Here is a 16,738-nt window from a genome sequence, read left to right as displayed (position 1 = left end):
ATTTATTGATTGCCGCCAATCGATCTAAAAAGTAATGAAGCTGACATGCAATTTGTAAATGTATAAATGCTTCATCATATTATATAATATATAGTAATTGTAATTCAAACGTACTTTCAGATATAAGACACGCACTAAACGTACATATATATATCCATATATATATGAATGTATATTAGAGGATCTGATTCATTCATGACATCATATACATATACAATAATTAGCCAACTGCGAATGAAAACAGCTTTGATAAGTTGCAAGTATTCGGTTTTCATTTTATTGAATGCTAAATTCTGTGAACTGTGTGTATGTCTACAATAATTTATGCGTACAATTAATAATAAATTCTAAAATGTAACTAATAACTATTTAGTTCGCAGTTCGAACGATTATGCTAAATGCAAACAAAAGCGAGAAACGTAAGTAGAAACATTAATTACACTTACAGACTGTAAAAAAAAGAGTGCGTTCTTTAGAATGCGGCTGATAATCCTTTAACTCTTAATTAATCTGATTACTGGTAACGAAACAATACTGTCTAATTATGTACGCTGGCTTGTTCTTTGTCTATGGCCTAAAGCTAATTAATTTAATTTACACGAAAGACCTAAAAAGAGTCCATACACGGCTTAGCAAATGAAGTCGGCGTTCATGTCACTGGGCCTAAACGGTAGCATTAATTCCTTGCAGCGTGACATAACGAATCGCTCCAATTCGCAGCCAGCACTAAAGATCAGAGGAAAAATTATTAGAAATTTCTTATTTCTTATGAATTGAGACGTGCAGCTACTCACTCGTAAATCTCATTGCCCTCGATATTATATAGATCGCAGTTTTTGAACACTAACTGGATATCGTTGAGCAGCTCCTCATTCAAATGATATTCGCCCATGTTTAGCTTGGACTTAATTTTGGCTAGATCCATGGGCGTCTTAATTATCTTATGATAATCAGGAACCTCGGAGGTCAAAACTGGTCGCAGGAAAGGCCACGCAGCCTGATGCTTCATCGTCTGCTCCAGCAGATCGTATAGGGCGGCGCTATTTAGTGGCAGGTTGTCATTGGTGCGGCGACCTGAACGACGATTGTTGTTATTACTGGTATTGTTATTATTATTATTATTATTGTTGGCAGCAGACTTGTCCAGGGAAATGCGCAACGAGTTGCGTGAGGACCGCGCACGCTTTGCCTGCGGCTCCTCGTGATCCTCATCATCGTCGGCATCGCCATCGGCTGTAAACATAAAATGTATTTATAATTTGGATCGAGCTGACATTTACAAAACAAAATATAGCATTACCATGACTGGGGCGACGGCGGGTACGTTGTGTTTCATTTGTTTTGCACTTTTTGCATACAAAATCCGTACGAGGCTGTCGCTTTAATTTGACGCACTCCAGATGATACCACTCGGAGCAGCGGGAACAGCAAACTTCGCAGCCGTCATAGAAACATGTCTGGCATACCTTTTCCTCCTCGCTAAGCATAAATAACTTGAATATTACATTTTGCTCACAATAGTCTTACTAATTCAGAACTTACGTTCCTTCCTCTTCGTTGTCCTCGTCTGATTCAGCTTCATCAGCTGCCACTGATTCATCATCAGCGGCTTCATCATCATCTTCCTGCATGGCATCTTCAATTTCTTTGGATTTCAATCGCCTGCTACTGCGGCGTCCACTTGAGCCTTTCACTGCCGCCTTACCATTGGCCTTAACGGATATAGAAGATGCTTCGCTTTTATCGTCTTGTGCATCACTGAGCTCAGTTTCCTCATTATCACTGCCCTCATCGTCTTCGTCTTCATCGTTTCCGTCACTGTCTGCAACACCCTCATCGACATCCTCATCTACCTCGTCCACAATGAACTTGCGTTTCTTCTGGGCAGCGCGTTTCTTTTGCTCCTGCTGCTTGTCGTCGGTGGCATTAATCAAGCCGAGATTCTTTACACAGGTGTGACAGTACCAGTTGCCCTCCGGCACTGTGCGCATCTTTGGCTTCATGCAGAACATGTGAGTGCCGCCGTTGCACTGGTCGCAGAGCAGCATTTTTTCCGGATCGGTGCCGCGTCGGCACACCTTACACAGTGACTTGTTTGTGGAATGCTTCCACAGTATGGAGTCGTGCAGAATGTTAAGATGAAGAAAGATCTGGGCATAGCTAGTGCTCTCCATGAGCGACACCTCCCACTGCTGCAGCCTGGACTCGCAGATGAGCTTCTGCTGATCCTGCTTGGTGTCTTGGCGTTTCTTGGTGAAGCCGAATGGCTCCTTTAGAAAACGACGACCAATCGCTTGCTCCACCTGCAGCAGCGCACTGGCCAAGTTGCGAACTTGAGTCCGATGTGTCTGGGATTCGGTTGAGGACGTGTCTTGGCCTTGACTAATGTATTGACCTGGATCCCGATACTTTCCATACTTCTTTCGCGCATACTGGTTCAAAAAAATAGCATCCTCATCTTTATCGTCATCTTGGTCGTCGTAATCCTCGTGCGACTCATTGTCCGAATCGGCGGGCACCTCATCGCTGTACATCAGACCAGGTCCCCACTGCAACTTGCACTGAGCATCAAAGTCATCCTGCAGCAGCTGCTGACGCCACTTTTCCATGTCCTTGATCTTCAGCCGGCCCAAGTCGCCGGTGTAAATGTCTGTCTCGAACTGCAGAATACAATCCACGAGATGCAATCGCAAAACCTCGTTAAGTTCCGTGCCCTCAGGCAGGCCGAAATTAGCCTGACCATATTTACGCTGCGTCTCCGAGTGCATGGTGCTTATGAACTTGTTGCGCTTCTTTTCGCTGTCCAGGCTGAGCAGCTCGTGCGGGCAGCTCTTCACATGTTGCTCGATTAGAGCGCGCAGCTGAGTGAGTTCGTCCAGCAGTTCCGATTCCCGCCAGCCGAGCGGATTCAGGGATCTTATCAATGCATCAATCTCTTCAGCCTGGTAGATGTACGACCAGACCTTTCGCTGTGGATGGTGCTCATCATGGACAATACAGTTGGCGCTATCGCCACTGCACATTAGCAGCTCGAACTGTGTAGGTGGAGTCTGCTCCTCATCGTCCCCGGCCGCCACATCCATCTGCTCCCCCGATTGTCCTTGTCCGTGGCCATTTAGCCGATTCTCTTGGTTCTCTTTATTCTCGAGCGATTGTTTGTTGTTTGGTTTGCGCCTCTTTTTATCTTCCTCGCTATATAGCTTTACCAAATAGATACGCAAATCCTTGCGCACCTTTGGCAACTGTGCCTGCTTGTGCAGCTCGGCGGGCGACTTGTTTACCGGCGGTTGGGCTAGGCACGTGTCCATCATACTATCCGGCGAGTGTTCTATAAAAATGCCCGGCATGGACTCCAGCACATAGTACTTGCGATAGCATCGATCCATGCCCAAGTAGACCAAAAAGTTAAACAGCTCCGAGTGCAGCTTGAGCACCTGCTGCTCGTGCTTGCGCTGCTCCCGATCCGACTGTGCCAGCAAATCGGCAATGCGGCGATTAAGCTGTTCACCCAGCGCCTTCTTCTTATCCGCATCCTGTTTCACCTCATCTGTCAGGCACTGCTGATGGTGCTCGTTGGTTAGCCTACGTTTGGTCAGCTCGAGTGCAGCCAGGCGCCTATTCTCGGCAATGATCAGGGCGCGCAGTTCGGTTTTCGCCTTGGCCGTCCGTTCCATGCGTTCCTCAACGACGTTTATAGTACCGGAGTAGGTTAAGATCTGCGCCATCAGGCAGTTTATTATACGCATAATGTCCTCAAATTCCAGCTGAGCAATGCAATTGGTTTTGAGGGCACGCAAAATGTGAGCGTACTGTAGGCGCAGCTGCAGACCGGGATCCTCACGCGATGAGTAGCCATTACGGTACATAATGCGCCACTTTTCTGCCTTTTCTAGTACAGCCGCACCTGAGGCCAACAAGTGTAGCCGTAGAACCTCGCTCAGGGTGAGCGCGTCCAGCGGCAGTTCGTTCAGATTAAAGGAGAAATGCCGCTTGGCGTATCGATGGGAGTTCGAGGCATTATACATGCTGATGTAGGGCTCCCGTGTTGCCGGTGTGCGCCCAAGTGCGTATGCCACCGGGCACTCCTCCTCTTCCTCCTTTTGCAGATCAAAGATTGTGCCCAGAAGCACAAGCAGTATGTCGGAAAGTGGACCGGCCACCTCGCGTGCGCTAAAGGCGCGCGACATTTCGTAGAAACTAAGATTTTGGCGAAACACCTCTACGCCGGAAAGCAGTCCGCGGTATGTGTGCATAAATTCGCGCAGCATGAAGGCATCGCCCAAAAGCTGATCCGGCAGAAATGTTACAATTGGATGATACGTGGGCAACACGGACTGATCGCTGCGCTCCAGATCATCCGTTTTGGTGGTCAGATCGTAGCATTCTTGCTCCACACGCGACATTAATTCGGCCTTTTTCTGTGCCTTTTCTCGCTCCATTGCCGCACATTTGGCTAGCTTTTCCAGACGAATGCGCTCCATTTCTTCGGCCAGTAATTTCGCTTTGGCTTCGGTATCGGCCTTGCTCTTAACAGTCGATTCCTCTCCCTTGACAATGTACTTGTTTAGAGTTGATTGCTTTTTGGTATCCTTAGCCTCAGGTCGCTTTATTTTCGCCGGCGAGTAGCGCGGCATTTTGCCAATAAAGATGCTGGAAAAGTTAATGTTCGGCTCGGTCACATATTGTTTGTAGATCTCAGGCTTAGGCCGCAAAATTCCATCCACACGAATCACGCTATTTTTGATGAACATGGCCAAATTCTCTTGGTTAAATTCGGCGCGCTGGCGACGTAACTGCTCGAAGGGCGCATTAATTTCATTACCGTTGGGCGCACGTAAACGATACTCCAGTTGCTCGGTTTCCTCGTAAATGCCGTTACCTGGCTCCGGCATGTTTCCGCCCGGCTTAATGCCCACCACTTTGAAAACTGTGTTCTTCTTGTTTGTAACGGTCACCTCCTCATTGAGAAAGAAGCGTTTACGCAGAAACTTGGACACAATCAAATTAAGCGTTTTGACAGCCGACTGGCGTGCATGTTCGATTACTAGCAGGACGGGCGCACGTAAGCTCTGTTTAAACTGTTCCATCTTTTTGCGGGCAACGCGTTCGCTTTTGACAGCCTCCTCGTAGGTGAGGCCATCCTTGCCAGTGGCCTCACACTGCCAAACCGTTGAGTTTATGGCCATAACATGTCGAAAATAGTTTCTGAAAATGTGCAACAATTGGATTAAAGCTTTAGGATAATTGTTTCAATTGAGAAGCTAGAACTACTTTGTATTTTATAAAGTTTAATTTAAAAAAATAATGGTATCTTTAGTGTGTCGAGGATTAATTACCCTCACAGACATAAATAACAAATGTACAATATATTTATTTTTAAGATCTCACAACGGAGTTTTCTCTACATTTTCAGCGGATCGTTTCATTAATTGATATGAAAGTATACCGATTTTAATGATATTTACTCCAAATCTTCAACACAAGCATTTTTTTATACAAAAACATAACTTGTATTTGATATTGTTGTTGATATGACATAGTTGGTATATAAAAACTACAATTTCAACGTATGTCTTCACAAAATCTAATTGAAAGAGTACTCCGATGTTATTTACATGCTCGAATCAATAGTACAAATGGATATTATTTATGAATATACATAAATAATATTTGTTTGTATATTTAAATTCAAATGCACCCAGGGTGGCAACGCTGCCAATAGCAGCTGTGAATTATATTCGCGCGCTTTCCACTGCTGCCGCTACCGACACTTTCCAAGCTGACAAAATGTTTTTGCTTTTGCATGTATCGCTTGGCCGAAGCATGCGTTCATCAGATTCGCTTTGTTGTATACTTTAGCGCAATGTTTGCTTTGCCATTGTTATACTGCTGCAGCAAGCAGCATTTGATAAAGGGCAAAACAAATTAAGGCTAACGCATTCGACTTACTCGTAATCGCGGAATATGCGCTTGGTAATATAACAGCAGAAGACCAAGTCGTTGTCGTGGAATGTTTCATTTTTGCCCTCTGTTTGATTTAGATCAAAACCGTCGCGTTTGCAAATCGGCATTTTTGCCTATTTGTTCCTGAACTCGTTTTTAATTTTATTATAACAGTGTGTAAAGGTGTATGTGTGTGTGCGTGCGCGCGCGAAGGAGCAGCACAGGGCACGCGACGGACTGAGTGGTAACAGACAGTGACCAATAAAAGGCGCCCAATTTTTTTGCAAGCAGGCAAATGAAATCGTCGTCAAACTACGCACTATAATATGCCCTCAATTAAAAAATGCAGTTGGCCACTTTATTAACGTTTGCACTAGCTTTAATTAGCCTTTTACACTAAAATTTCACTTAATTGCCTTAAAAATATAATTTTCACGCGCGCCTTGCGAATTTCGCTTGGCGTTTGAGATGCTAATGGTACATGGGCCTGTTAATATCGATGAATAGTATGTAAACAAGCTCGAGCGTCGCTAACATTGTCTACCGATAGTTTACGCGCCATTCAGGCTAGTGCTGGAAAACGGTTACTTAATATTAAATTAAATTTCTTCCATTTTGAAAGTTTATTGAATCTTATTACACATTGGTAAAAAAAAAACGCAAATTTAAAGAAAATTTATTCAAATTCAGCTTTTATATTCAGAACAATTTTCAAAATGACCATTGCAATAAACAGTGCTCGCATGATCTACACAGATATCGATTTAAAATGTATCGATAAGACATCAACAACTCTACTGCAAAACGGAATAAAAGAACCACACACAAAAAAAGTTTGCGGAAAAGGAAAAGTGCATATGAATGTCTAAAAAAATACAACGCAGCGGCATTATTAATAGCAATGTGCAAAAAACAGTGTAAAACGAAAAACATGCGCTGCCGCGTATGACGAAAAAATTTGTTTTCAACTAATTAAATAGGTAGGCCTCTGGCTCAGCCTCACTGGCGCAACGAGCAGGCTGCTTCATATCATTCTTTCGCTGTTGTCTTCCTCTTTGCTTCGTGCGACACAAGCAACAGCAGTAACACACAGCAGAACGATATTTTTGTCGAGGGGCAAAAACTGTACGCGCTCTGTTGTGTTGTGTTGTGCGTTTGTGTGTGTTGGAGCGGGAGGGCGCAACGCGGGGCCCAAATATTGTACAAAAGTTTAATGCCTCGTTTTGTTTCTACTTATGCAAATTGCAGTCTGTGTTCCGTTTCTGTATCTTGGTGTGCGTGTGCTATAAACTTGCTGCCTTAGTGTAATTTATTAACTCGACGGATTCCCACCCCCTATTTTTGTGAGGCACCCCAAAAGTGAACCTAAACCTTAAATGATAATGGTTCGCAGACGTGCACGGCCCGCCAAAGAGCCCGCCCTAATGGTGGTTACCTCTAACGGGGTTGACGCAAACAGCGACGCGACGTTGGCCCTGCCGTTTAATGGCGAACCAATCAGCGCCGTGGCTGCGACGGCCACCAATAATCTGCTGGATGATCAATACTTTGCCAGCCCCAAGCGAAAAGACTGCCGTCTTATGAAAACGCATGAAAATCTCAATGCGGCGGAAGATTCACAATGTCACAGCAAAGACAACAACAACAAAGCTAATGGCAACTCAACCAAGTCTGAAACTGGCCGCACAATTGGTAAGCTTTTTTTGAGTGCATTTTGAGGTTAACTTTAGCACACTCACAGCCTCCCCTCCCTTCCGCATAGGTGTTCAATTGGCAACGCGTTCTCAAACACGCACCATTGAGAACTTCTTTAAAGCGAATGCGGCTGCAAAAAGCCAAAAAATATCTACTATTCTATCAGATACAGTTATAGCTACAACTACAACAGCAGAGCAAAAGACAATAACAATAAGTGGCGCCTTAGATGACGAATTGGAGGAAGAGGAATCTCTCCTATATGACGCACACTCCATAGCGTCGCCTTCCACCAGTACCAGCTCTCCATCTTATCCGAACGATGATCTGGAAACCGACAATAGCTCCGAGCTGGGCAGTAACTACACACCTATAGACACAACCACACACATACAAGTAGACATTCACACACAAACCGACCCACACATAGACACATCTACAAACACGGCTGCCTTTCAGACGCATCGCTCAACGCTGCGCGACAGTCACAGCTCGTCGCATAGCAGCAGCAGCAGCAGCGCTGCGACTTCCGATAATATATTTCTGCAGGAGCCAGTGCTGACGTTGGACATCGATCGCACGCCCACAAAGGCCTCTAGCATTCGCATTAACAAAAGCTTCGAGCTGGCAAGTGCCGTATTCTCATCACCGCCTTCTGTGCTAAGTGCTTGCGTGCTAAACGGTCGCTTCAATCAGATTGTTACGCTCAATGGCCACGGGCACGGGGAAGAGCAAGAGCATGAACAAGAACAGCATCAGCTGCAGCAACCGCTGAGCGGTTTTGAGTTGGACCAAAATGACAGCAGTTCCTGCGACAGTGGCGTCGCCTGTTGCTTGACGGCTGGCACATCTCCTGCGGTGGCGGGCAACCGACGACGTAAGCCCGCGACTCCACACCGCATACTATGCCCCTCGCCTATCAAGACGATGCCGCGCGACACAGTGCTGCTGAAGGGCGATGCGTTGTCGCCTCGCAAGTCGCCGCGTAAACTGCAAATGCAGCTGGCCGCAAGCAACGCGTGCAAGTCGCGACGAAGACTGAATCAGCCAAAGCCACAAGCGCCTTACCAGCAGCCCAGCCCAGCGCCAAGTGAAGATGTTATATTGGTGGACGACGGTGAAGACGATGACGATGATGTGCATGCGTTACTCAAGGCTGCAGAGGAGCGCGAAAATATGAACAAAGCCAAGGCAATGCCCAAACCGGCTGCAGTAGCAGCAGCAGCGGTCAAGCCAAAGGCACCTACCAAACCGGCCAAGGCCAGGACAATGGCGGCCAAGTCCCAACCGCTGGCTGCAACAAATGGCAATCGTGAGCTGACCGAATTCTTTCCGGTGCGGCGCAGCGTTCGCAAAACTAAAACTGCCGTCAAAGAGGAAATGATGCGTAATCTGGAGCAGGCCGTGCTCGAGGAGCGCTGCGAGGGTCTGCAGGTACGCCACTTTATGGGAAAGGGGCGGGGCGTTGTCGCAGTACGTCGGTTCAAGCGTAACGAGTTTGTCGTCGAATATGTGGGTGATCTCATTGCGATCAGCGAGGCCACTGAACGCGAGCGTCGTTATGCGCTGGACGAGAATGCCGGCTGCTATATGTACTACTTTAAGCATAAGAACCAACAGTACTGCATCGATGCCACCATTGACACCGGCAAGTTTGGTCGCCTTATCAATCACTCGCGCAACGGCAATTTGATGACCAAAGTGGTTGTCATCAAGCAGCGACCACATTTGGTGCTGCTAGCCAAGGATGACATTGAGCCCGGCGAGGAGTTAACATATGACTATGGCGATCGTTCCAAGGAGTCGCTGCTTCATCATCCATGGCTGGCATTCTGAGCCATTGGCTCATGGCAACTGTCATTATCTAAATAAATAATAGTAGCCTAGATATTCTTTAATGAAAATTTGAAAGAAAAAAAAAACTGTTAGTGCAAAATATCGTAAAGGATAGAGAGCATCATCATCATATTTTTGGATCTGTTAGCGTTTTTCCTTTGTTGTAAGGCATCGATTATGAAACTGTTGAACATTTAGACGGAGTTGAAGCGATTGAAGCTGATAATTATGACATAAACATTGCATTCACATTTATATTGAAATCGTACACTATTTATATAGGACTAGGTATATATATGTAATATTGCTAATAATTATGTACTATTTACTGCCATAGTGCTATCTATATACACCCCGTGCACCTCGCCAATCCCAATCCAAAAAAAAAAAAAAACAAAAACCCCTGACTAGATATTTATATATAATTATTGCATCAACATCTCTTAACACACGCGTTTGACGAGGCTTCCTGTAGCGTCCACTGGCAGAGTCCTACTTACTGAGAGAGTGCCTGAGAAATAGATATCATCCGGTGTTTCTCTGTGCGCATCACCCAATGAGCTTCCTATAAGCAGGTTTCAAGTACTCCAACACGCCTTACAGCGAGTCTCCTAGTAGAATCATGAATCTAATTATATATGCCGTCGCCGCCCCCCGTCCCCACAGACTTAAATGATAAGTAACGCAAGATTGTATTGCAACAAAAATTTGGTTCAAATAAACGTAAATTGTTTTTTTTTCCAATTACTATATATATTTTTATTATTATTATACTCTGCGCATATATATTTATACAGTACATTATCTATTAATTGTATAATATAATTTTGTAGCACATAATACATTGATTTTAATTCAAGGCGCAAAACCATTTTATATATCATTAATATTTGTTTAAAATTTGATTAGCAAAATAAAAACAAAGCACACACGAATGCATAATTTACAGTTAAGTCTACGTCTAAAGCATCGATTGGAATTTAGTTTGTAATTTATAATTGTTTTACTTTCACGCACACACACACCCTCACACATGCACACTCACAACACAAACAAACATGAAGCGAAAATAAATAAAAACATTAACACAAAAAATCTGAAGCCAATTGCTTATCTTGTTTTCACTTTGGAGATCATGGCAAACTATGACAACACATGGAATGCACGCGCTTTTTTTAATTTTATCTTTTTTTGATCAAACGTAACAAATTTTATAAGTTATAATAATACATTACAAACACTCATAAGTATATAGGTGTATATAGAAAATATATGCTTAGGCGGGTTACGTTTTTGTTGTTCAATTTTTTAAATATATAACACACTATGGAATGGCTGGGGCGATTTGTGATAATTGATATTAACAAAACTCTTGCAAGCATTGACTTAAGCCAAATCGTAAGGGATCAAAACTGGGCTATACAAAAAAAAAAATAACTAAGCTCGGCTTGCGTAAAGTGATATTAAAAGGACAAACATATATTAATTATGCTTTGGGAAACTCGTTAAACAGGAAAGCAAATAAAAGGCGTTTGGGTTCACTGACCTAATTAAAGTCGCCATAGCTAAATGTGGAGATAATATCGCTAACAACGTTCTATGAAACATGCTATACAGTCTAAACACATCCACTTATCATATAATAAAGAGGCTATAACTAAAGGCTAGTACTAATTGTTGAGTTTTTAAGTTTTCGGCCAAATAATCAAATAATTCTTAAATTTTACATATATATAATCAATTTAAGTTTTATACACAATATTGCACTAGAGTTCATTTTCGACGCGAGTAGGTTTTCATTGCTTTGACTACAGTTATCTTCTACGACTAACAACAACAATGACAATGACAACAACAACAGCAACACGCACATTAACAATAACAAGAGCCAAATTGCACGCAATTGCTCTCACAATATATGTTAAACTTATATAGCAAATATCTAGACGGATTCATAATACTGACTGACGCGTTGCCTACGTCAAGATGCTCGCCTCAGCTACGAGTGGGCGTGCCCGCGGCACCAACAACATTGTAGACTGCTGCTGCTGTTGCGGCCGCAACTTTTTCGCGTCGCGCAGCTTTTGTCATTTCTTGGCACTAAAACTGGGCTTGGGCAGCGAACTCATGAAGGCACCCGCATTGGTGGGCAACGCTGGGGCCACAAAGCTCAGATCCGGTATTAGGGATATGCGTGGTGCCACCTTTGCATTGCTCAGATGAAATTGCTGGCGATGCTGCTGATGTTGTTGTTGCTGCTGCAGCTGCTGCTGGTGGTGTTGATGATGCTGGTGCTGATAAGTTGCGGGCACTCCGTTGGCTGTGGTTGTCGGTGCTGTGGAAAAGTCGTGCATCATGTGAACCTGCTGGGGTACATTATTATTGTTGTTGTTGTTGCTGCTGCTTTGATATTTGGGCACTATATTGCTATGTGCATGCGGCTGTTGTTGCTGTTGATAGAGACTCAGCGGATTATTGTAAAAGTTGGCGCTCTGCCAGGCGCCCGAATTAAACTGCGGCGCAGCGCGCACAGGCAACGCAGTGCTGCTCACAAAGTCCGACCAGTCATCCTCTTTTTGGGACGCAGCTGTGATTGGTGGGGCCTTTCGTGCTCTCTGCACATTTAAAACATTGTTGTTGTGGTTGTTTTGTTGCTGCTGTTGCACGGGCACGGAAACAAAATCGGACCACTCATCATCCTCGTGATGTTGCTTTTGTTGCTGCTGTTGCTGCTTGGGTGACTGTTGTGCCACGCTGGCACTTATCGTTGGGGGCTTGAACTGATGCGAGAACAGTTCCTCGATGCGCGCCAGTTCCTCGGCATTGATGCTGGCCAGCGCATTGTCGCCCCACTCAATGCTGGGCTTGGCCAATGGAATTGTCTGAGGCAACAATATGGCCGGACTGAGTATCATTTGCTCCCCAAATGTGGGCGTGCCATTGCGTGGGGGCTGCAAATGGGTGGCGTTTTTGACGGCGGGTACAGACTGAAAATCACTGAAATCATCATCCTCCGTTGTTGGCTTGCCCGAGGCGCTCAGTTTGCTGGGCGAGTCGAGACCGTAAGGCGGTGGCTTGTACTCCACATCGCGATATTCCTTCTTGACAACCGTCTCATCTATAATAATACCAGCGGAGGCAATCTCGTAGTCGAAATCAATGGGCGCAAGGGTTGTGGTTTTGGCCACCGCTGTGTCTGATTTGGAGGGTGTATAAATATGCGTCTCCTTGAGCGGCAACGTAAAGCTATTGCTGCTGCTGCAGCTGCTGGTGGTAACCTCATGCAACTGCTGGCTGCTGACTGTGGGTGGAGGCGGCGGTGTTGGTGATGGCGACGGAGACTCTCTCAGATCAAGCTGCTGCTGCTGAGGGAGTTGCTCAGCGTCGTCGAAGCCGTGGCCATTCCCGTCTGTTGATAGAGTAGGCGATAGCGGCGCTGTTGCTGCTGCAGCAGCAAATGCTGATGATGCTGCTGGGGTGTCATCAAGGCAGGCGGCGGCGGGCAAGGCGTCATTTGCTTCATCGGAGCTGCAGTTGGCGTCGTTGGTCGCGCCTTGCCCATAAGCAGAGCTAGGCTGCGCTTGAGCTTGGCCCGTCTCTGTTCCTGCGGCGGCTGCTTCAAGTCCTGTGAACCACACAAAAGATCAGCATTAATATGGGGAAATCAGCAATAGTTTTTGGCATATACAAATGCACAACATTAGTACTAAAATGCTGGGTTGACGAGTGCAGTAGTTGGATGTGGGGGGTGGTAGTGTTTGGCAGCGAGAGGTAACAAGAATTAAGGAGAAATAGTTGGAGTTGCAAAGACTTTAAAAAAAAAAAAAAACATTATAAAAAACAGTTCACACAACTACAACACGGAGCACGGAGCCAACGAAACTTACTAAGATCCAGCAAGGCGCAGTGGGCAGTAAAATAAGTGTTTGTTGTTGTGGTTGTTGTTGTTATTGCATGATTGTTATTGTTGCGGATGGTGGCAAAATGTGTAACAAAATTGTGCATATCATTGTCATTGGCATTGGCATTGGCATTGTCGTTGTTGTGGTTGATTGTCATATTGTCATTATCATTATCATTAAGTAGTTCCATCAGTGGCAGTTGCGCATCCAAGGCATCGTGAAAATTGTTGTTGTTATTGTTGACGTTGTGGGAGTAGTTAGAGGTAACAAGATTTATTTTATCAGCATTAGCCACCATCGTTTCTTGGTCTATTTGTTGTTGTTCCAATTGTAAAGTCTGTACATGTGATTCTAAATACAATTTATCATAAGGATAAATTTGAGTACAAAAATGTTGGGCACAAGAAACAAGTGAAAATAACGGTATTTTGCTCTTTAATACCCTTGCAGAAGATAAATTCCGAATCAAGTCTCAAGTCAAGCTGCAAGGCACCGTGTTTTTGTATTCTTTTCGATAGATTAGGGTAAAATAATCTATTCCTGCAAGTGAACTAGCTTTTGGACGATAGCAGAAATGTTGTTAGTTTTGAAATAAATACAGGTAGTATTTTTCTAGAACACATCTGCGCCCGATCCGGTTCATAAGTGAACAGTTTAATGCTTTATGTAAAACATTTGTAAAATTATGGTATGCTGGTCTAATCTCAACCTTGTGTTAACAGAAATATTATAAAAGTTTAATGCATTTAGTTAATTAAAAGTGTTTCGCAACAATCTTTTGAATTATATCTGCAAGGGCATGGCAACTTCGGTCTACCGAAGAGTTAACAATTTGCAAAAACGTTTTATTAAAGGAAAATAAAGAAAACGCATGTAAAACAAAACTAAAGAGAGAAAGAGCAGCCAATGAACGGCAGGCCAATTGTTTATTCAGTTGGAAAGCGAAAGCAAGTGGATCAACAAAACTGTCTCAGGAAAGAGCGAACGAGAGGCGGTGGCAATTTTGGTTACGAGAATCGTGTGTAGCGGTTAATTTGCGGCAACTAAGTAGTGTTAGGTGTACAATGCGTCTAGAAACTTACCCGGGAGTGGCTGCTGATTGGAGCTGCTGGTCGTGGGCCGCCAGCTGGTCATGTGCGCCTGTTGGGAGTCCAGCAAGGAAGGATTCGGTCCAGGCGCTGCAGACAACGGTTTGAGTGGTTTTAAAGGATCGAAGCTCAAATTGGCCGCGAATCGGGGCATAGATGAGTTCCACTTGTCGCCAAAGAGCTGCGTATAAAAGAGGGATTAGCTTAACAAAGCAAAAGTTACATATATTTGAACTTACAATATTACGCGAATCGATGGCCAGTGAACGCACCAAGGAATGTCGCATCTCTGAGTTGGCCCACTGATAGTCCAGAGCGTGCGCCTGCTCAATAGCACCGAAATGCAATGATTGCGTCTCAGCTAGCGGTGCGTGCTTGGTTGCAGATAGCTCACAACTCGACTCAAGGTTGGGAAACATCATCTCCAGCACTGGTTTCACACGCTCGGTAATGCTTAGATGTGCAACAGCTGGCGGTGGTGGTTGTGGTAACGTGGGCGCCGCTGCAGCAGGAGCGGACTCAAATGTTGGCTCCGCAAAGTCGCCGAAATCATCTTCATCGTCTTCGGCGGCTGCCTGCGTTGGTGCAGCTGGCGTTGCGGGCGTGACAAAATCCTGAAAATCATCAAAGCCATCATCCTGACTGGTGGCCGCCACTGGCTCCTCTGGCTCAACCACCATTGGAGCTGCAGCAAAGTCCGCAAAGTCGCCAAAGTCATCATCTTCTGCCTGAGCCTCAGCCTCAGCCTCGTCTATATTTTCAATTGTTGCATTATGCGGCGTTTCTGTGAAAGCTTCTTCGCGGAACGCAGCAAAGTCAGACTCAGGCCTCGCGATAGGCATTTGGTTATGCAACGTAGGCGCATGCTGCGTGGGTGTTTGCACAATCTCTATGGCAAAAAAGTCAGCGGCACCCTCGGGTATGAATAGTTCTTTGGGTTTCTTTGGCGAACACTCCTCGTCGCTGTCATCGGACACATCCTCCAGCGTCACCTGGTGACACACAGAGGGCGCTTTGGTTGCCTGCTCATCAGCTACTGGCGATAAGGTGCTGAGAGGCGTAACACTTTCACTGGAATATAGACTTAGGCTGTCCAGTTTAAGCGAGGGCACATTATCATTGGTATTGGCTTCCTCCTCCTCCTCCTCCTCAGCTTCCACCTCCAGCTGCTGCTCTGCCACGTTTGCAATTTCATCATGCCCCACAGTGGCAGCTACCACATCATCGCCTTGTGGGGCTGATATTTGCTGCTCCTTTGCCATATCAATGTCGGGAGCTTTCACCTGGTAATTAAAAGCCTCCGCTGTAGCTGCCAATGTTTTAACAGTGCCATTGCTTAGATCGGGCGGCAGCGAGTGTGCGTTGTACTCTGCTGATGATATGGGCAATTCTAGCAGCGGCGGCTCTGCAAGGGAGAGGTGTTGTTCGTTAATAAACTTAAAGTAGAGTAGCTATAAAGAGCAATTACCTTTCGAATTAAGCGCAGCTTCGTTCGTGTGGGTGACTAATCCATACTCAGAGTATTCGTCAGCGTCGTCTTCCAAGTGGAGTGTCGATTGCAGCCCCGAATCGTCATCGTCCTCACCAAAGTCAATCGGGGGTGGGGTGCTGCACAAGAGTGGCGGCGGTACATTTACCATTTTTTTGTGTGTCCTTTGTTCCAATTTCTGGCAATAGTTTTTGTTGTTGTTGTCGTGGTAATTTGGCTAACAGCAGCTGCAAACACTTCAGGAACTGTCGCGCTGGTCGCTGTGACGTTTTCAACCCGTTTACCTACGTATGTGTTAAGTTCTTGTGTGCGTGTGTGTGTATTTGTGAGCCCACTCAAGGTCTGTGCTGGAATTTTCTTGCTTGACTTTATGTTACACACACGCGTCGACTTGGGGCTTTAAGTGTATTACTTATGTGTCACTTGCGTAATGATTTTGGAATTAAAAATATAAATCAAACGTTTTTATGTGTATAATTCGCCATGTTTTTAACAAAACATACTTTTTCCAGGCTTAGTTCTGACATTCATACCTAGAGATGTGTGACATGTCACGAGCCACGAGTCACTGTTGCAGACGAGTACCAAAAGTTACGGACTCATAAGCTAAATGTTTGTGAAGCAAAATTTCACGAATACATGGATATAATTCCCATATATTCTTTAATATGTATTTAGTTCCTTCCTTAAGCCAATCATAGTAATATACATGTATTGACCTGGTCATAGCAAATTTAAAACTCAATACAACGGTTTTCAATCAAAATTATTTGAAATAAAATAAC

General features: G+C 44.9%; 3 protein-coding genes across 4 annotated transcripts; 1 reads left to right on the top strand and 2 right to left on the bottom strand.

The window, feature by feature from the left end:
• Positions 1-610: 610 nt before the first annotated feature.
• On the bottom strand, positions 611-6,394 carry LOC115771608 (bromodomain adjacent to zinc finger domain protein 1A). Its single transcript, XM_030717371.1, has 5 exons — positions 5,950-6,394; positions 1,543-5,205; positions 1,301-1,479; positions 795-1,233; positions 611-726 (listed from the first exon to the last, which is right to left on the bottom strand). The coding sequence occupies exons 1-5, from the start codon at positions 6,069-6,071 to the stop codon at positions 630-632; spliced, it is 4,500 nt and encodes a 1,499-aa protein (XP_030573231.1). The 5' UTR covers positions 6,072-6,394; the 3' UTR covers positions 611-629.
• A 390-nt stretch (positions 6,395-6,784) lies between these two features.
• Positions 6,785-11,236, top strand: LOC115771777 (histone-lysine N-methyltransferase PR-Set7). 2 transcript variants are annotated; one of them, XM_030717635.1, is made up of 3 exons: positions 6,785-6,923; positions 7,192-7,635; positions 7,706-11,236. In XM_030717635.1, exons 2-3 carry the CDS (start codon positions 7,320-7,322, stop codon positions 9,472-9,474), a joined length of 2,085 nt encoding a protein of 694 aa, XP_030573495.1. In that variant the 5' UTR covers positions 6,785-6,923; positions 7,192-7,319; the 3' UTR covers positions 9,475-11,236. The 2 variants fall into 2 exon arrangements, with proteins under 2 accessions (XP_030573495.1, XP_030573496.1); XM_030717636.1 differs by lacking the exon at positions 6,785-6,923 and having other exon boundaries at positions 7,034-7,635.
• An 83-nt stretch (positions 11,237-11,319) lies between these two features.
• Positions 11,320-16,714, bottom strand: LOC115771773. Its single transcript, XM_030717628.1, has 4 exons — positions 15,933-16,714; positions 14,704-15,869; positions 14,459-14,645; positions 11,320-13,099 (listed from the first exon to the last, which is right to left on the bottom strand). The coding sequence occupies exons 1-4, from the start codon at positions 16,102-16,104 to the stop codon at positions 11,562-11,564; spliced, it is 3,063 nt and encodes a 1,020-aa protein (XP_030573488.1). The 5' UTR covers positions 16,105-16,714; the 3' UTR covers positions 11,320-11,561.
• Positions 16,715-16,738: the final 24 nt, after the last annotated feature.

This window comes from Drosophila novamexicana, unplaced genomic scaffold (assembly GCF_003285875.2).
Source record: "Drosophila novamexicana strain 15010-1031.04,08,12 unplaced genomic scaffold, DnovRS2.1 tig00000108-arrow-pilon, whole genome shotgun sequence".
In the NCBI taxonomy this organism is placed as follows: domain Eukaryota; kingdom Metazoa; phylum Arthropoda; class Insecta; order Diptera; family Drosophilidae; genus Drosophila; species Drosophila novamexicana.
Note: the sequence above shows the minus strand (reverse complement) of the source record. Positions and strands in the feature narration are given on the sequence as shown.